General features: G+C 37.4%; 1 protein-coding gene across 2 annotated transcripts in view; it reads right to left on the reverse strand.

Annotated features, from left to right (window-relative positions):
• The window catches only part of AKT3 (AKT serine/threonine kinase 3), a 303,338-nt gene that overhangs the window by 273,733 nt on the left and 8,304 nt on the right, over positions 1-21,301 (reverse strand). For both annotated transcript variants that reach the window (XM_047705805.1, XM_047705807.1), the window contains one exon: positions 18,183-18,343. In XM_047705805.1, coding sequence (XP_047561761.1) covers positions 18,183-18,228 — 46 coding nt within the window. In that variant the 5' untranslated portion in view covers positions 18,229-18,343. The remainder of the gene's footprint in view (positions 1-18,182; positions 18,344-21,301) is intronic.

The raw sequence follows: 21,301 nt of genomic DNA on the forward strand, positions 1-21,301 counted from the left end.
AGTGCAAAGGGAGTGTCTGGTCATGTTCCACTAGATCCCTAAACCAAAGACTCAGGCTCCTCCCGTCAGTAACACAGCACGGTAGACACCACCCAGGGTTTCTGATCCTACCTCCAGTCCGGTCCTGCTACCAGACCTAGCCATGACGTCTGTTATGTCTAAAAACTTGTAATAGACTACATAAAATTAGAGTTAAAAGAGGCAAAGCAAAGGGAGATAGCTAAGATACAGAATACATTAACATAAAACTAGAAAAACATATAGCCCCACCAAAACCAGCAGGGCAGAACTAGGATCCACACTATGGAAAAGTAAGTTTGCATCAAAAGAACAGAAACTTGAATCCTCGGAACAGTTTGAAGGCAAACTATGAAATTTTACTAGGAATGAAAGGAAAGAGGAAAAGAGATAAAACATAAGAGAAGAAATTATAAATATGAAGGATAAATAGCCAATCAAAAATAGTAAGGCACCAAGCTTCTCTCGCAGATTAAAAGGGCCACAAATTCTTTGCCATTCTTCCCAGCAAGAAATGGACTCTATTTCTCCTCACCTTGACTCTAGGCTGGCCTTGCGACTTGTCCGACCAACAAAATAGGATTAACACAAATGCTGTGCCAACTCTGGAACTGGCCTTGGGAAGGGCTGGTGGCTTCCACCCGCAGAGGGAGGCAGTCACATGCTCTCAAACAGCGCAGGCTGTTCTGCAGAGGAAGGGTGGCGTGGTGGAGACTGAAGGCACTCCTAGCCAACACTGAAGCCGGGCCCCAAATCTGGTGTCCCGGTTTAGTCTCCCAATGCAGCCACAGGAGTGACCCCAAGTGAGACCACCTCAACTTCCAAGTCAAACCATAAGATCATGAAAACTAATAAACCATTATTGGTTTAAGCCACTAAGTGTGGGGTGATCTGTTCTGCAACAGTAGGTAACTGATGTCACTAAACAGATCTAAACCACACAATACTGCCAAAATCTACAGACAGAGCTGTGGGCTGCCGTATACTTATATCCCAGGTCCTTGCTGGAAAATACTGTAACTTAAACAGTTTGAAAACCCAGCTTGTTTCAAATAACACGTTGAAAGTAATAGCTCTTCTATTTCTTAAATTACTTTCTATTACTTACTTACTTGAAAAAATATTCTAAATTCTACCCTAGAATTAAGTCAGGAATGTAAGATCAATAAATTTTGATATTACATCTTCAAATTTTACAAATTTTATATCTACTTTAAGATACTTTAAGAAAATTTCACTTGTGGGGATGCCTGGGTGGCTCAGTCGGTTAAGCCGCTGCCTTTGGCTCAGGTCACGATCTCAGGATCCTGGAATCGAGTCCCGCATCAGGCTCCTTGCTCGGCAGGGAGCCTGCTTCTCTCCGCCTCTGCCTGCCACTCTGCCCGCTTATGTGCAGACCACCGCGCGCGCTCTCTCTCGCTCTCTCGCTGACAAATAAATAAATAAAATCTTTAAAAAAAATTTTCACTCGTGTAGTGTATTCCCATTCTCTGATTAATTCATTCATCAACATTTTTTGAGGGCTTACTAGGCAGTAGGCATCAGAGTGGCAAAGATGAACATGGAATTCGGGGCAGGTAAAAATTTAACACTCCCCTAGCTTTTCCAGGAAGTCAATCCCTGCCTCATCTGTGTTCACAAAAAGCATTCTGTACAAATTCTTGTTTTGTGATCATAGTAGTAATAGCAGCTAATGCTTATGGAACACTTAATATGTGCCTGGCCTAATTTTAAGTCTTTCACAGGATTTCACTCACTCAGTCTTCAAGACAACCACCTCAAGGTAGATAAGAACTATCATTATCCCCACTTTACATTTGGGGAAATTGACTCAGACAGAGTCTCTTCCCCCACTTAAGACTATAAACTCCATGACAGCAGGTGACCTGTTTCTTCATCTTCATATCTTCCCCAGTCTCCTGCACGTATTTCTCTATAATTAAATAAAGAAATTAGTTTTCCAAGTACTAGAAATGAATATAACCATTTCTTTTCCTTTTCTTTTTTTGTTTCTTAATCATTTCCTTTCCAAAAACAATTTTTCACTCCTCAAAAGCCAAGTCCTTAGTTAGTCCTTTTTGGACTAAGGAAAAATGGTCTAGAACTAAATAAATATCTCTGGTTTACAGTAAGACAAATACAAATTTAAAGTTTGTCAATTCATTCATAAACACAACTATTAAGTACTAGACTTTTATAAACAAGTCTAATTTAAGAGTGGCATATTTTACTCAGCGCCATTTTAATCCAGAAACCCATAAATATCACAAAGGCAACCTTACATATCTGTATTTTTAATAAAAGTTTTTTTTAAAGAAGTCCAAGACAAAGGAATAAGAAAATAAGTGGTAATACCCATTAAAATATGTGCATGAAAAAAATCCAAGTAAATATATGACCAAATGCTTTGAACAATGTACTCTGGGTATTTCGGGCAGACCCACTACTATTTGGGTTGGTAAAGTTGGAATCATCCTGTGATAAAACCTGTGACCAACATTTTCATTGCATACTCTTGACTTAAAAATGAAAATATTTACATAATTCATCTGATAACTTAAAAACTCACGCTTTCACATACTGCTAGAAACTGAAATTTGGATTCAATAAGAAAAATAAAGTCAAATTAGGGAGCATTTTACTGACATACCCCCTAACTCACTATTACCTCAAAAAACAAAAGGGAGCCCAAGCCTAGTACTGCCACAACCAGACAAAATGGTGACATTTTGGAATAATCCCCACGGGGGTGAATTTTAGAGACTGCCTGTGTGCCAAATTCTCAGTCTAACGTCTGGAAAGGCTGTTGTCTCTCCTGGAATCTGATGTACATATGAAACTTTCTGTGGAGGACACTGTTGGTTGGCCACCCCAGTATCGAGTCCCAGTCCCCTCTACCCCTGCCACCTCCGGCTACAGAGGCCAAAAGAGAGCTACTCCCTTTCTCACAGCTGTGAGGACATGTAACCCAGTTCTGAGTGACACAAAAGGAAGTCTGATAGTGAGCTCTGAGAAAGCTGCTAGTTTCCTAATAAAAAGGACAGGGTGGCTGATACTAGCCACTGTCCCACCCGTCTGCCTTGGACAAAAACGTGCTGCTTGTTAGCAGAGCCATCTTGAAACCGAAAAGCAACAAGTGAAGACCGAAAAGCTGACAAGCTAAAGGTGAAACAGCGGAGAGAGCTGGAATCTCTTATGATTTTATCTCTGTTTGCTAAACAGCTAGCAGTTGCTCACCTTTACCCTTCTTAAGTAAAAAAAAAAAAAATAAACCAGTCTTTGTTTTGTTACTGTTGGCTGGGTTTTCTGTTATTTTTAGCAGAATGCCTGCCTTACTAATACATTTACAAACATTTAGAGAATATGGTGTACAATTCTTTTAATTAAAAAAAAAGGTTATAGTACTTGTATAAATAAAAAACAGTCCGACTGATGCCAAGTAAGCGTGACAAATTAAATCCAGGAGGTCCTAGATATTTTTCCTTTAATAACATTTCTTCTAGCTATGAAAGTAATATAATCACTTTAGAAATTATACAAAATACAGAAAAATATAATGATGGAAAAAAACTCACTACCTGGAGATAAACACTTTTCATATTTGGTATATTTCTTTCCAAACAATTTTTAAACATACATCTATATATAAAACTGTACTTTCTCATTTTCATAAATAACCTGGCATCATGCAGGATGGGATCCATTATTAACTGATACATGCACCAATAACAATAATTCAATAGCAAATGAAAGAATAGAAAACTTAAAAACCAAAGTGTCTCTTCCACCACGCCTGCGCACGTGCACGTGCACACACACACAGCACACGCAGCCTCCCTCTTTTTCCCACTTCTCAGAAACAGCCACTTTTAATGTTTTTGGTATTAAGCCTGTCTCTTGATTTATCACCTGTAAACACATCAACTGACTTCCTACTCTGAAGGCGAAAACCTGGTTCCCCTTCACCCTTCTTCCCAATTCTTACTACTTTTATTTTCATTTTTAGTTTCTCTACTGCTTAATATTATAAAGTCAAAAAACAAAGCGCACTGAAGCTCTACTTCTTGGCCAATGAATTTGGGATAGAATGTATTTGCTGCCAACTGTGCAAGAAAAGGGAATTAGCGTTCTTGTATGGCAAAGAGTTTTAGTAAAATATAAGCACAGGACTAAAATGTGACTATCATTTGACCTTACCCAACCCTGAGTGAGGAAGAAAAAAGTACATGTACTTGTTGCTCGAAGCACTAGGGAAAAAATGTTGGGAAAGATAGAAGTGTAACGAAGAATAGATACAGAGAACAACTAAAAGAAATTTAAGTCCTCAATCAACGGGAGAAAAATAATTAACAGACCAACATGAATTTCAAAATTATAAAAGATGAAGCCAGAGGAAGACAGCACAGCATTGAGGCCCAGACAACAGGAAAGGAATACTGATTGACTCCACTTTTACACTTATCTCCTCAAAAGACAACCGTCATAATGCAAACACTGATGCCTAAAGGTGCTGAGAAGACAGTAAGTGACTTATTGCCGAGTTCCAGTTAGCATCAATAGTCTCTGAGAAACACAGAAAATCAGAAGGGATTTAAAAAAAACAACAACAAAAAAACCTGAAAAGGGCAAGTCCTTATTGTTTTTACAGAGGAAAACAATGGATGACCCTAATTATTAAATATTAATAAAGCTGATTGGTAATTTAGCAACAGATTATTAAATAGTAGCTATTGTTTGTTAACGACTTGGTATGTCCCACACACTGTGAGAAGAGCTGATCAAGAGTTTTACAACCACTTGTTATCATCACCATTTTACAGATGAGAAATTTAAGGCATATTAAGTATTTTGCCCACAGTCACTAAGAAATGGCAAAGCCAAGATCTGAAGTTTAATTCCATCCTTTTAACCAGGGGACTAATTTGACAGTACACGGGTACTTAAAAGTGCGAAAAGTAGATGGATGAGAAGAAGAGATTCTCTGAAGGCAAGTTCTATCAAGTTAGACACTCCTTTCAGAATGTCAGAGTGACCATGTTGCAATGCCACAGACAACATAATCGCTGTTAAGTGATTATGACATTAAACATGTATGCAAAATGAGATAAAACAAAAGATCCAAACATACAAAATAAAGTGCAAAAATCTCATTTCTTTAATTATCCCTCTTCCTGTCCCCCACCTAATGTCTTGGATTCCAATCTCTTGACAAGAGACAAATATTACCTATTGTTTGGTATGTATCCTTCTGGCTTTACAGTAGCACACCCCACTCAACAGTGGCTATTTCTGCGAAGGAAATCGGGAGTAGAGGAATCCTATCACACTCTGCTTATTTATATACTGCTTGGATCTTTTACAAAAGGAATTAATATATTATGTAGATAATACAAATGGTTTCAGTCATAATGATGCTCAAAGAAAACAGGGCAAAAGTTCCTAAGTGTGACCTCAATGGCCTCCTTGGAAGGGAAAAGTCTGATATATTAAACTACAGAACAACTATAAAACTTTTACATGACAAAAACACAAAGCTGAAAGATATCTATCCAAGCCAGGAAAATACTTTTAACAACAAAATGATTAATAAAATTATGCTATCATTTTATATACAAAAAGCGCTTACAAATAAATAAGAAGACATAAAATACATAAAAGACATAGGCCGCATATGTAAAAATTGACTGTGGTCAGAAACAAGCAATTCCTTTGAAGAAAAAATGGCTAAAAGCACCAACAACAAAGTTAAGCCTCAATAACAAATAAATGTAAACTAAAACAGCAATATGATGGCAAGAACTAAAAAGAATAACACCCAGTGATTAACTATGGCAAGATAAAGCAGAAACTTTTACACACCAGTGATAGGAATGTAAATTGCTAACATGTGGACAACAAATTGGCATATGTAAATGAGCTGCATGAAGAACACATCATAAAAGTTGCTTTCAAAGTTAAAACTGAGAAAAGGACTGCAGCCTTGGATGGCAGCGACGGCCCCCCCCGAGATATATACCGTGGGAGCCAACAGGCCTGCTGCGCTCTTCTCCGCACTGAGTACACCTGCAGGATTACGCTCACTTCTGGGCACCAGGAACATGGACAAACTGAGCTATTTCCACAGTAGGGCACCCAAATTAAGTGTGAGGGTGAGAAACCACGTCATACAATAAACAAATGAAAGAAAAGAGGACACTTTGCTTAAAAAGGTTTTAGGGAAGCTATCACAGCAATCCTGAAATATCTGAAGGCCTATCACATGGAAAACAGAAATTGTTTTATATTGCTCAGGAGGCCAAAGGAAAGTGCACTAGTACCCAGAGCTGTTAAATAATGAAACACTTATGCCTTACACAGTGAGATTTTAGTTACCCACAATCCCTGAGACAAAGGATCCATCAGAAACTTGGTAGAAAAGATTCTACTAGGTGGGAAAAGTTAGGTGTCTTGACCTCAGAAGTATTTTGCACTTCCAAGAGTTTAAGATATTTACAGATATTCCAGAACTACGACCACTACTCTATTCTCACTCTAGTGTCCAGAGTGCACCTACCTGACATAGACAACTTCTATACTAATCCATTCTGGGTCAGGCGAAGTCCTGTGCAGCCACCTGGGCCAGGAAGAACCATTCGGTCATTTCTACCATTTAATACCGTTAGTTCCATTTTCCCTCACACAAAAGCTTGACAGATACACAACGTGATCTAGAATCCCAGCATTGCCCTGGCCAAAAGCCTATCCTAGATACAGGATGCTTTCATAATTGTGATCTATTTTGTGTTCCCTGCCTCACCTCAGCTGTCCCAATTCTAGTTTTCCTTGCCCTGAAATCTGTGACATACTGCTGTCTGACCTAAAACTGTCTTCTTCCTCCTTCACTCCAAGCCTAAGCACCTACCATGGCCAAAGTGCTGGTAGACCCTAGATGCAAAATACCCTTGTATCAGACACAGTTCCTGTACTCAGGGTGTTGACAACGGACAAAGAGAAATGATGGAGCGAACAGGAGCCCATATAGAGCCACAAGGAAGTGAAGCGACAGAACACTGCAGACAAGAGAAATCACTCTGCCTTTGTAAGACTGATCTGGGAAAAAAACAGAGATTATATTGGAACTTATAATTGAAGGACACAGAAGATTTCCACTGACAAAGACACAGGAAAAAGAAAATATGCCAAGTAAAAAACTAACGTTAACAATGACATACGTAAAAGAAAACATAGTGATAGGAACACAGTTAATGACATCAGTAGGATAACGTGGTTGATTACAGAATGTGAACAGATAATTGAAGAAAAGTTTCTCTGTGTCAAAGAAAATAGAGTTTCTCCAAGGGAGGTGACACAATAAGCTCCAGAGGAACGGCTTCCGTGTGTTCCCCGCTGGACACAGAGCAGTAAGTGATACACTCAAATAGCATAAGGATTCCTTCCACCAAATGGAAAATGCTCTCTTTTTCCATTCTCACGGGGTTTTAAAGTCCCCTCCTGTCCAACAGTTCTGTGCCATCCCCCTGTCAGGTACTAATAAGAAACTTTGGGGGATGGGGGATGGGGTGGCTGGGGGATGGACACTGGAGACGGTATGTGCTATGGTGAGGGCTGTGAACGGTGTAAGACTGATGATTCACAAACCTGTACCCCTGAAGTAAATAATACCTCATATGTTAATAAAAAAGAAAGAAACTTAAAAAAAAAAAAAAGAATTCCAAACAAACAAACAAAACAAAACAACTCCAATACTGGCCACAGTGTGAGAAAGAAACAAAATATGAAGCATCATAAAATTGGCCATAAAGAAATCTCAGCTACTGGTCCAGGCGAAGTCCCTAACTCGAAAAATGACCTGTTTTCTAATGTAGAAGATAAATGGGTATAAGTCGAGATGCCCTCTTCTTTTTTTTTTTTTTTTTTTAAGTTTTATTTATTTATTTGACAGAGAGATGACCAGCAGGCAGAGAGTCGGGCAAAAAGAGGGGGGAGGCAGGCTCCCCACCAAGCAGAGAGCCTGATTCGGGGCTTAATCCCAGGACCCTAAGCTGAAGGCAGAGGCTTAACCCACTGAGCCACCCAGGCGCCCCAAGTCGAGATGACTTCTAATGTCTCTTCCAGCTTATGATTCTATACATTCACTTGACAAAAAAGGTTCAGCTATGTTTCTAGGTGATAGGAACTAAGCTGCTTGAAACCATCAGGTTCCTCAAATATAAATGCAGATGAAATTTCTACTTCACCTAACTTGTTATGAGCAATTCCATGACAAAATTAAGTGAACCATAAAACTTAAACAGGTTTTTATATCCATACATTGAAGCATATACTTATCAGAGTATAAGTCGGGTGACTTACATTAGACTAATCTTCCCACAGATAAAATTATAAACTCTGTCTAAAATATACAAAATAACTAGTTGAAGGCAGTGGAAAGCACCAAAAGCAAGCAGAAACTGGAGGTATGGTGGCACCGGACAAAAGGAAGTGCACTGGGTGGGATCTGCATCAATGCGGCTTTCTGCTTGACCGGCTGCCCCATTCCATGCCATTAAGGTGGATACAATTTAGGCAGAAAACTAGAGTCTTGCTCACTAGAGTCAGATGCTAGAGTCAGAGATGCCAAAATGGCTGGAAAGTAAGAGAGACAGCCCACAAACAAGTGAGACACATAAGGCAGCCCCAAAACCTAGAGGTAAATTCAACCCAAATTATGGCTAAACCTTGAGTTGCACATGCACAGAAAAGACTCCAGCAAGCCTGAAAGCGGAAATCAAACAGTGGAGAAAAAAGCGGAGAGTCCAGCTTGCTCTTCGCAATGGGCAAGATAAAGTACTGAGTCTGAACAGAAGGACAGTGTGTGTGTGTGTGTGTGTGTGTGTGTGTGTGTGTGTGTGTGTGTGTACACATATATATACAGGCAATATATATAATTACACAATTGTATATATAATATATACAATATATATAAACACACAGAGAAATGTTTTTAAATAGGACAAATAAAAATAACAAAACAGAAGACCTAAATTCAATCAAATAAACATCAACCATAGATTTGTTTTATATTTTAATAAGAGGTATAACTAACAAGCCACAGCAGAAATAAAATGAGAAAGTAAAAAAATTCTAAACCCCAAAATTGCAGGAATATGGGAAGAAGGAAACTCAAACATATTAATAATTACCTTAATAAATATGAATGGCCTAAATATGAATGGTCTACATTAAAGCATAAAGACTGTCAAATGAGATCAAGAAAAAACAAAAACAAAAACAAACAGAGCCACACCCAAAAATATGCTGTATACAAGAGGCAGTTTAAATATAAAACACAGATAAGCTAAATGTAAAATAATAAAAATAATAATAAGTAAATAAATGTAAAATAACATTGTAAGAAGATATAAGATGTAAACATTAAGCAGAAAAAGTCTGGAGTGCTTATATTAATAACAGACATACTGAATTTCAAATCAAAGAGTATTATACCAAAAAAAAAAAGATGGACATTTCATTAGCATAAAAGATGTAATATATCAAGAAGATATAATCATTATAAATGTGAATGCATCTGATAACAGAGCTTCAAAACATATAAAACAAAATAGACAGAAAAAAGAAACAGATAAATTCACAATCATAGTTGGGAGATGTTACCTCTCTCTCAGTAGCTGACAGAACTAAAGAAAAAGAAATCAGTAAAGTCAGAGAAGATATGACTCACTATCACCCATGCTGACCAGACATTTATAAAAAAAACAAAAAACAAAAAAACAAAAAAAACGACACCCAGAACAGCAGAAAAATCAAGAGAGACCATATGGTGGATCATAAAAAAAATTTTTTTAAATAACAAAAAAATTCCAGATGACTGAAATTTTACATAGTATCTTCTGTAATTACAATTAAATAGAAAGCTGAAATCAAAACACTAAGCTATATAAAAACCCCTGTATCTTTTCAAATTAAGCAACGTTATTCTAAATAACCCCTAGTTCAAAGAAGAAATCACAAAGGAAGTTAGGAAACATTCTACACTAAATAATAATGAAAACATATTTCATCAAAACTTGCAGGACATACTTAGGCAGTAAAGTAAGATAAATCCATAGATTTAAGTGCTTATATTTTTAAAAAAGTTTTAAAATCAGTGATGTACTATTTTACCTTAAGCCAGAAAAAAAAGAAACACAAATTAAAATGGTAATGAGCAAATGCAGTAAAACAGAAAAAAAGGACAAAGAAAACAAAGCAAAAAGTTGGCTCCTTGAAAAGCTTAGCGAAATATATTCTAGTAAAGCTGACCAAAGGTAAGAAAAAGGAGAACACAGTTTACTGATATCAGAATTTAATAAAGATATTATCATTAGAGATCCTGCAAAGACTTAAATAACGAAATATTAAGAGCAACTTTATGCCAAATATATCAACAGCTTAGATGAAATGGACAAATTCCTAAAAAAAAAAAAAAAAAATCACAATTTGCCCAAACTGACACAAGATGAAACAAAAAATCTGAAGAGTCCTGTATCTAGCTATTAATGAAACTGGATTTATTATCAGAAATCTCACCAAAAATGCTCCAACTTAAATGGCTTCACTGATACATTTTACCAAACATGCCAAACTAAAAATAAACCACATCTTATGCAAATTCCTTCAAAAATTAAGGAGTATTTCCTAACATACATATTTTAGGATTCCCATACCACCATTGTACCAAAACCTGAAATGAAAATGACAGACCAACGTAAATGCAAAAAAAAGATCCTTTACAAAATATTAGCATATCAAAACTAGTAAATTAAATATAATACATTGTGACCAAATGGGATTTATTCTAGCCATGAGAGTAATGCACCATATTAATAGAAAAATGGGAAAAATCAAATAGCCATTTCAGTAGACATGGGAAAACTTTTTGAAAAAAATGAACACCCACTCATGATAAAAACACTCAACAAACTAGAACAGAAGGGAACTTTCTCAACCTGATTAAAGGCAGCAATAGAAAACCCACAACTAATACAACAGTGATTATTACATGATATTATGAAGACAGTGGTAGAATAAATGCTTTCCCAGTAACATGAGAAAGGCAACTGAAAGTCTACTCTTACCACTTTTACTCAAAATTGCACCAGAATTCCTAACCAGCGAAACAAGACCAGTCATAAACAAGTTAATTAAATAAACATAAATAAGTAAATAAATAAACAAGTTAATTAAAGGCATTAGGATTGCAAAGGAAGAAGCAGAACTGTGGCTCTTTGAGATGACTTGACCATCTACGCAGAAAATTAGCAAAAAATTCACATTAGGAAAAGTAACTAACACAAATAAGTGAATTTAATGAGGTTGTGGGATACAAGGTCAATACACAAAACTCATGCTTATTGGGAAGCAGAGTGTGTGTGAGTATGTATGTGTGTGTGTACACAACAGCAACACTACAGTTCTTTTAACACATTTATTTTGAGAGAGAATGTGTACACAAGCATGCAAGCAGGAAGAGGCAGAGGGAGAGGGTAAGAGAGAATCTCAAGCAGACTCCCTGTTGCACACAGAGCCCAGCTGCGAGCTCAATCTCATGATCCTGAGATCATGACCTGAAGAGAAACCAGGAGTCCAAGACTTGATCAACTGCGCCACCCTACCCGGCGCCCCAGCAGCTCTCAATTCTGTAACTCTAGAATGCATATGAAAGCTTATCATTTGATGGTTCTCTCCATTTGGTTTAACTTGTTTAAAATTTCCAAAATAAATGTATTCAAATTACGAGAAAAATAAATTTCACATTTTTTTAAGGCCTGGGGGAGAGGGAGAGAGAGAATATTAACCAGGCTCCATGCCCAACATGGAGCCCACCTAGAACTCGATCTCACAACCCCGAGGATCACGACCTGAGCTGAAATCAAGAATCAGATACTTAGGGGTGCCTGGGTGGCTCAGTGGGTTAAAGCCTCTGCCTTCGGCTCAGGTCATGGTCCCAGGGTCCTGGGATCGAGCCCCACATCAGGCTCTCCACTCAGCGGGGTGCCTGCTTCCTCCTTTCTCTCTCTCTGCCTGCCTCTCTGCCTACTTGTGATCTCTATCTGTCAAATAAATAATAAATAAAATCTTTAAAAAAAAAAAGAATCAGATACTTAATCAACTCAGTCACCCAAGCACCCCAAATTTCGCATTATTGTAAATACAGTAAATCTCAGTGCTCCAATGCCTTTAGAAAATAAATTTAACTTTTTCAGGTTTATGCTCCATTTGTAACATCAAGAGTCAAAATAGAGCTTCTCTAATCTATCATGTGATTTATTCAGTCACTATCACAGCTCTTTACTTTCTATGGAAAATGCTTGCTGCTGAGTAGTAAACAGAAAATCATACTATCATTTTCTATTTCCATAATCACTTGATAATTTATTTCAAAACCCACTTTCTGAATAAACATGAACAAAAGGTACACAAGTATGTAAAAAGTAAAGGAGAAGGTCCTTGGACTTGGATGAGCACCCAACAAATTTTGCATTTTGCTTTCCATAACAGCTTAAAATTGACTAGATCACAACAATCACACATTAAAATATAGCCCAGCTTACAATCTTCACATTACTAAAATATTCTGCATAGTGGCATTAAGCTATTTTGAGAGAAAACTCATAGACTCATGAAGTTTTAGCTTGGAATTACCAAACACTAACATTCCAATTCCTCTAAACAAATCATTTCAAAGAATATAAAACAAATATCATTCCAAGGTCACAATTTATTGATGTTCTTGAGCTGGAAACTATTAACTATAAAGCAAACTAAGGGAACAAGTTCTTTGAAAGCACAAACTGGTTACATACATGAACACAACATCAATGTTCGATTTGTTAGATACTGAGGCAACAAAAAGTGTAAGAAATATGCAGCATTTTCATCAATTCAAAGGTTTTTAGTGATAATATCACCTCTTCGATTTGTTACCAATTTCAAAACAGTAAGGTTATGAGTTGACTAACAATACATTAGATTTTAACCTGTTATCAAAAAACTGGCTCGCCACATTTATGAGACTACTTACCTTTTTAAGAAACAGTACAATTAAGCGAATAGAATTTTATAAATTACAATCAGCCCTGGTTAATAGGATTGCAGTCTACTTAATTCTACAATTTAGACCTTTTAAGCTGGTTAAATTTCCCACTTTATTAATGCGGTAAGTTTCTTCACAGCAAATATCACCACTGGCTGTAATGGGATAAAAACTAGGAGAGCAAAACTTTTGACATTAACTTTAGAGATCTGCAGTACCAACTGGCTGGTCTGTGAAGGTGACCATCGATCTAACAAGCGTTTAATACACATGCAGGTATCTCCTGCGCTGATGTACAACTGAACTACAAGGTTCTCTCCCACACAAAAGAGGAAAATGCAGGTGGCCCTGGAGTCTGTGTGTGCTATACATAATGTTTTCTTTACTGTCATCTCCAACACCAACAATCCCATGTCCAGGTGTTATCCCAATCAATACTTACCATTTTGTAATTGCTCCAGAAAAGTATAGAACAACAACAAAAAAAAAGGTTTCAATATCGATATATCACCAATCACCAAAATTAGGAAAGCATTTGTCCCACACAGTACCATTAATTATCTTTAAATCTATTTTTTTCCTTTCCAGGATCATATTTACTAAAGAATGACTTATTTACATTGAAAGTACAAATAAAATGAGATTCTCTCTGGACAGGAGCTAACAAGAACTGATTCATAACTACAAGTTTGAGGAAAAGGACTGATAATCAAGGTAAGGGATGATATAACTTTTCTATTAGTACTTTTATTAATAGTTTAAACACTCCACACATATTAGCTCATAATGCCTACCACCATACTGTGAGGTAAAGAAGGCAGATGTTATCGTATTTATTTTCAAACAAGTACACCCAGGTTCAGGAGATCAAAATCTATCTGCTCAGGGTAAACAGGCAACAAATAATAACACTCTTTTAGAAGAAATTCTTTGAACAAAAATACAGCCAAACAACATCAGACACCTAATGAAATTGGCTTGACTAAAACACAAAGTTATTATTAAAATCATACGGAAAATCTCTTAAGGAATAAATTAAGAATGGTGGAAAGAAAAAATGCCCAGTTTGGTTTCCCCTAATATTTCAACTAATACTTTCAGGAGTCCAGTTAAAACTGCCATCACAAATCTTCATTCAGTGACTCTAACTTGTCTTATGTATAGGGAAAATACATAAATAATACAAACAGAGGACACAACCAGCAATTTCAGTCTTTCATTCCCAAGTACAAACACAGTCACAGGAACCACCAGATACCTAAGGAATACTAACACCACCAAAAAAAGAACCAAAATAAAAAAACTGAAAAAGTTACTCAGACAGGAGAAAAAAGCTAAAAATAAAGTCTAATTAGTGTTCTAAGATTAAAGATTGTATTATATCTGTAAAATAAGAGCTGGCTATGAACTATAAAGAATTCCCAGAAATATAAAGTAATAGCTTAAATAGATTAACTCAGTAAAGGGTTCAAAGAAAAAGTCAACGAAATCTTCCAGAACAAGGCAGGAAAACAAAGACATAGAAGTGAAAGAAAAATTGTAAAACCTGAACATTGATAATAGATGCTCTAGGGGGGGCAGGCCGTAAAGGAATACAGAGAACACAGAAGGGAAGAAATAATGAAAGAAATACAGAAGATTCCCTAGAACTGAAGACATATGCCCACATATCCAAAAGGTGCACCAAATGCTTTACAGGAAGAGTTAAAAGAACTACATCTCATCCTCCTTAAATTTCATGTCAAAGACAAAAAGGCATGGCCACAACAAGCTTCCAGAGAACAAAAACAGGTTACCTAGAAAGAAATTACTGCTATTAGCATTAAGCCTCTTATCAGTGAAACTGGTTACCAAAAGGTAATGTAACACAACCTTCAAAATTCCGAAGGAAAACTACTGCACAACTAAATTCTATACCCAGCTAAGGTATGTCCTGGGTGTCAAAGTGAAAAGCACATTTTTGAATACTCTGTTGACAAGCACCCTCCACATATTCCTTCTTAAAAAAGTACTCCAGGAAATTAAAAAAAAAACCTTCTAGAACATGGTAAAATAAATCCAAAACAAATGGGAAAGACACGAGGTCTAAGAAAGCAGAGAACATGTCCAAGAATGCAATTAAATAACATGCTATTAGCTAAGCATCATACCCAGAAGAAAGTCAGTTCCCAATAAAATTTCAACAAATACTACAATTAAAAAACTGGATACCCAAGTAGTATGATGAAGAAGACAGACTCTCTTTAACCAACGGTTGGGTCGGGGTGGGGGAGCAACATGGCAACTGGAAAATCCAGGAAAAACAGGTATAGCCCCAACTAGAAGCCAAACTAAAGTACGACCTGATCTGGAATACCAACATTTGTTCCCTACGGCTCTTAACACACCATACCTGTCACACAACTTTCGTTAGCAGCAGGTAGTATGTACTTATCACACTATTGATTACTGCTGCTCCAAATCAACACGTGAAACTATTACAAACCTTGGCGACATTAAATAAATGTTACAGTTGACACAACCTGGGAGGGGACCATGAGGAATTTGGGGGAAAGATTGGGAGGGGTACTAATTTTTCTCAACTCATAAAGTGAGAAGTTTAGAGATGATGCCTAAGTATCTTCTAGAATTAAGAGTGCCAAGTGTTGGAAGTATAACCATGAAGCCCTCTCCCCTCCTTCAGGAAGGAAGGACGAGAACAGGTATTACAAGTTAAATTCTTTATTTTCACAACGGTGATAGATATACTCGATTATGTAAGATTACTCAAATATAAAGCTTAGCATAATATACATAAAATTGAGATAATAATCACCAAAAAAATTAAAAGTAGAAAAGGTCTAAAGTGGTTATATCCCAGAAGAGAAACCAGTCTGAAGAAGTAGAGAGTAGAAAAGACTGTTTCTTATCATTATATACCTTTGTGTACTGCTAACCAATGTAAGAAAAACACAACAAAACCTTTGTCCATTTTTTCTTGTTTCTGTATCTCACGCACTATATACCAACCTTCTCTTACGGTAGTTCAGACAAGACACAATTAGCTAAACAAACTCAAGAACCACCCTAAATCCCTGACAAAATGCCGTGACCACAATAGTTTACACTGGTGTTAAAACTCTCAAAACATTGGGACGCCTGGGTGGCTCAGTTGGTTAAGCAGCTGCCTTCGGCTCAGGTCATGATCCCAGGATCCTGAGATCGAGTCCCACATCGGGCTCCTTGCTCGGCAGGGAGCCTGCTTCTCCCTCTGCCTGACACTCTGTCTGCCTGTGCTCCCACGTGCTCTCTCTCTCTAACAAATAAAAAAACAAAAAACAAAAAACTCTCAAAACACATCCACATCCACTGTCTTACTTAATCCTCGCACTGGTCTTACAAGAGCAGATTTTAGAGCTTAATAAAGTATTACTCCAAAAGGTTTACCTGATTTGCCATCCCACAGAAAGTAAGAAAGATAGAATAAATGTTAATTGGCAAGTTAAAAATAAAGAAAAAATATCTGACACAGCAGTGAAGTCTGAAAATGCCTCCTAAACTATATAATAGAACATACAATAAATGAAACAACAGTAAAATACTGGCTGAAACAGTTTTTATCGTGAAACACACACTTACCACATGACCACAATCTCATTCCTAGGTTACTGCCCAAGAAAAAATGAAAATACATCACACCAAGATACACACTCCCTTGCTCATAGCAGTTTCATTCGTAACAGCCAGAAACCAGAAACAACCGGACTACTTATCAGCTGGTCAAGAGATAAATTGTGTTATGGCCCAACTATGGAATGTGACCCAACAATAAAGAAACAAACTGATGATATACACAACAACACGATGAATCCTTGAAGTACTGCGCTACGTGACAGTGACCAAACAGAAAAGGCTGCAGGCCTCTATTGATAAGAGATATTAGAAAAGGAAGATTCCAGTGGTATCACATCAGTGGTTGTCAGGGTTGAGGAAAGAGGACTGAATGCATCAGGGAATAAGGGCACTTCTGGGGAGACAGACATGTCTGCTGTCATACCTGTAGTGCTTGTTACACTACTGCATGAAGGCAGCAAACTCATCAAAGTGTACACGTAAAATTGGTGAATTTCATTGTTCTGGAAATAATAACTCAGTAAGGTTGATTTTTTAAAACTCAGGCATACATAATCCCATTTAACTTCTGACAACAGCTTTTCAAGCATAGGAATTAACTACGACCCACAAGGAACACTGCAATCACGTATTTAAAAGTCAACTTTTAATCAGAACATAGATCCAGTACACGGAATTTAAAGAGTCCTGACAGTAAAACAGTCCTCATGCTACTCAATTTGGCCACGTGGATACACACTTGTTGCCTGGCAACTGGTCTACACTCCAGATTTCTTGATAAACATATTGACCACATTAGCAGGTGACCTCATAGAGGATAAACTAAGCTTTGTGTTGAAGAGTTCTTCCGTTAATATTAGAGAAGAATAATAGTGCATTTGAATTATTTACCTAAAGTAGGAGTGAACAAGAAATACTAAAACTAGATCATGAAAAATAAAAATATGAAATGAGACATAAACACACACACACACACACAACACAAAACTTTTTCTTCATTTGGGCTTTTACTTTCAGACTCTCCTTACCTAACTAACAGGACGGGTGAAACCACGAGTGTGAGGGAGAACTCTTTCCCTTTAAGCCTGTAAGCCCCTCCCCTGCTACCACCCAGACTGGCTTAATATAAATTTACATGTCTTTAAATGTTGATGAGTTAGACACTTTTCTAGGTATCAAATAATCCGAAAGACATCTCTCTGGATTGTAGAATCTGTGGACATGGAAAAACACAACATGAACTTTCTGTAACACAACATACCAGGAGGCCAAGTCTTCGTAACGTTGATGATAAATTATCAAAATCAAGAATTACGAAGAATCCCTAAATAACAAGCAAATTCCTCACACATAAGTTAAATATTTCTCTCTCACTGGACTTTGTGAACAGCTATGGAACAAATACCAAGTTCCAGGACACCAGTGACCGTTAGCACACTTACCAAGCATACTACTTTCGGCTTTGGTGAGTACTTACCCCTCTTCTGAACCCAGCCTTCTTTCACAACGGTAACATCGCTCATGATGGCTCCCCTCTGAGCCCCCAACTTGGAGAAATGCTACTTTGTGGTATCAGCTTTGGGGTTTGGATTCTCTGCTGCTGCTGCTGCCCTTCCCACTCTCTAGTGATGACTCAGCCTGGAAGGAAGTATTGAAGAAAGAATTTTTTTTTTTCCATTCTTGCAACTCACATAGCAATAACAAACAACTAATTCTTTGTAAATGTCTTCAACTGGCCTGACCTCACATAAAACTCTAACTTCTCAAACTGGGGAACTCATTTACTCAATAGTTCTAGAGTGAACGTGCTTCCCTGGGCTTATGACAGATTTCAAACGATAGTGAAACTTTTAACCTAAGAGGCTGTAACATAAATGTCTTAAGAAAACCACTGTCACACCTATACAAAGAATACAGAACATCTGTTCAGTGCTATGTGTTGGAGGTGAAAAGGGGAGAGACTGAAAGTTGGGGGAACTAAAAGTAAACTTTCGTGTATGTCTAGTTCCGAAATCTCTGGGGATTTAGGAATACTTATGGCAAAGCAATTGTGACTATTTTTAATAGCTGTATTTTATGGAAAACACAATGTGCTAAAAACCAGCACTTGCATATGCTTACTTTGCCCATACTCCAAGAAATATTTTAGACAATCAATGAGTTAGATGACAATGAGTTTTTGGATAACAATCAATAAATTATTATAAATACTACGGAGTCCATTAGTTTTTAAAATACACGAAGTGAAACAAAAGGAATATGAAAGAGGAAAAAAGTACGGGGTATCCAGGCTGTGTCAAGAACAGTTGCTTACATCTATCATTCTCAGGAAATCCTCAAAATAAACCCAGGAGGGCACCGTTAAATTCATTTCACAGACAGGTAAACTGAGGCTCGCACAGATTAAGCAGCGTGCCTGACTTCGACACGACTACTGCATGATGGAGCCCGGATCTGACCCAGGCCATCACACTCCAGAACCCACATTCCTAACTCCAAGACTCTACTGCCTTCAGATAAAAAGAAGCCAGAGTCAAAGTCTACATATTTGTAAAAGGGCCACAGATTTAGCAGGAAAGCTTTTAGGAAGCAAAGCAAATGAGACACAATCAGTTTTAATATTCGCAAGATCCATAAATATTTTTTTAAAAGAAAAAAAGTTGCTTCAGAAGGAATAGTTTTTCTTGGGATACAAATCTGGAATTTATCCCATGGGTCTTTGTAAGATACCTTGCTGTATAATAAACAAAGTCCCCAAAAGTATCCTCATATATACACTAATGAGTTTTACAGGGCTATTTCTCATTGTCCCTCTCAACCTAAAAAGGAAAATGCGAAGACAAAACAGACTTAAAAATATTTCCACAGAAAGGGACCAAAACATGTAGTCCAGGGTACACTGGCATTATATGTCCAAAAGCACAGGCATAAATTTTAGATAACCAGAAAAATGGACAGATGGACTATATAACTACACTATTTTCTCAGACTGGGTTTTGTTAATAGTCCATAGCAGCAAGTTCAAGGTTAGACTCCCTAGCTATTACTGGAACTGAATCATGGGTCATTTTCCAATGCATATTAAGTAGAAAACCTAATCACGTAGCAGTGAGGAATCAAAACTAACATTTTCTTTTTTTTTTTTTAGCATGTTGCTTTTTTTTTTTTTTAGATTTTATTTATTTATTTGACAGACAGAGATCACACGTAGGCAGAGAGGCAGGCAGAGAGAGAGGAAGGGAAGCAGACTCCCCGCTGAGCAGAGAGCCCGACTCGGGGCTCGATCCCAGGACCCTGGGATCATGACCTGAGCCAAAGGCAGAGGCTTTAACCCACTGAGCCACCCAGGCGCCCCAAAACTAACATTTTCTTAAGAAAGCTTGACTAAGTTTGTGTGGCTGAATAGAAAAGCATCCCCACACGTGCCCTCAGCACCTACAGGTAAGGCCAAGACTGTCCTCAGAAGCAATGGGGTCTGCCACTGCAGAGAAAGGGATACTAGAATCTAAATATATTTTCCCAAAATATGTTTGAAAGAACACCAAGAGAAATTCCAGGGCGGCGAGGGCGGGGTGGGGGGCCGCTGGGGAGAGAGAAAAAGAAAAAAAAATTCTTTGGTCAAGTAAGTTTGGGAAAAATTCTACGAACTATTCTTTCTCTTGAAACATCACTATTATTAAACTATTAAAGATATAAAATATGTACAACCTTGTTTATCCCAGCAAATCCTCAACTTATTGAACCTACAGGACTCTTTTTTTTTTCTTTAGATATCCAGAGGAACACATTTTGTGAAATGGCCACAGAACTCAAAGCAAGACTCATTTGATCACTAAAAATGGGCAAAAAAACAAAAACAAAAAACCTTCAATAAAGAATCCAAACATTATTTTAATTTGATTTCTATAACTTCCTGAAAACTGGCTCCATAATACAGAGCCAGGTAACTAAAAGGGTTACCTCCTTCTACTACATAAATAATTACGAGGACATTAAGTATCGGAGTCCCTAGCGCAAACTGAGCGCTTCAGGTGAGCTGCATGCGGTCCTTCTCTTTGGTGGCACCTGTAGCAAGGGACCTCAATCTCATTCAAGCCCTTCTTGGTTCCTGACTATAAAGTGGTATTATCTGGATAGAAAAAATTCCTATCTTAATATTCTTGGGATTGGAAATGGAACAGATCAGGGGTGAGCATTCAGTAATAACCAAAAAATGATACCACTCCAATAAACATATAAAATATCTTCCTTTCTAGTAAAATAATCTGCATTACAACACACCTATGGAGAACACTAAAGAAAAGTCCTTTCAAAACTCATTTCGTTTTTTAAGCTGACATTTCACTGTTGGAATCTCAAAGCAGGAAAGGACCTTCATTTTACAATTGAGGAAACAGAGTTCAGATGGATGAAGAGACTTGCCCAAGGTCGCGCAGCTGCTTTCTGAGGGAACCAAGAGCAGAGAACCATGCACACGTTCTTTCCACTAGCACCACCGCTTTGGTACAAAACAACATACTGAAATATCCAGATCAACCCAAATCAATGAGTTTTGTTTTAAAATGAAACTGTTTCGGGATGCCTAGGTGGCCCGGT

Source organism: Lutra lutra, chromosome 15, assembly GCF_902655055.1.
Source record: "Lutra lutra chromosome 15, mLutLut1.2, whole genome shotgun sequence".
Taxonomy (NCBI): Eukaryota; Metazoa; Chordata; class Mammalia; order Carnivora; family Mustelidae; genus Lutra; species Lutra lutra.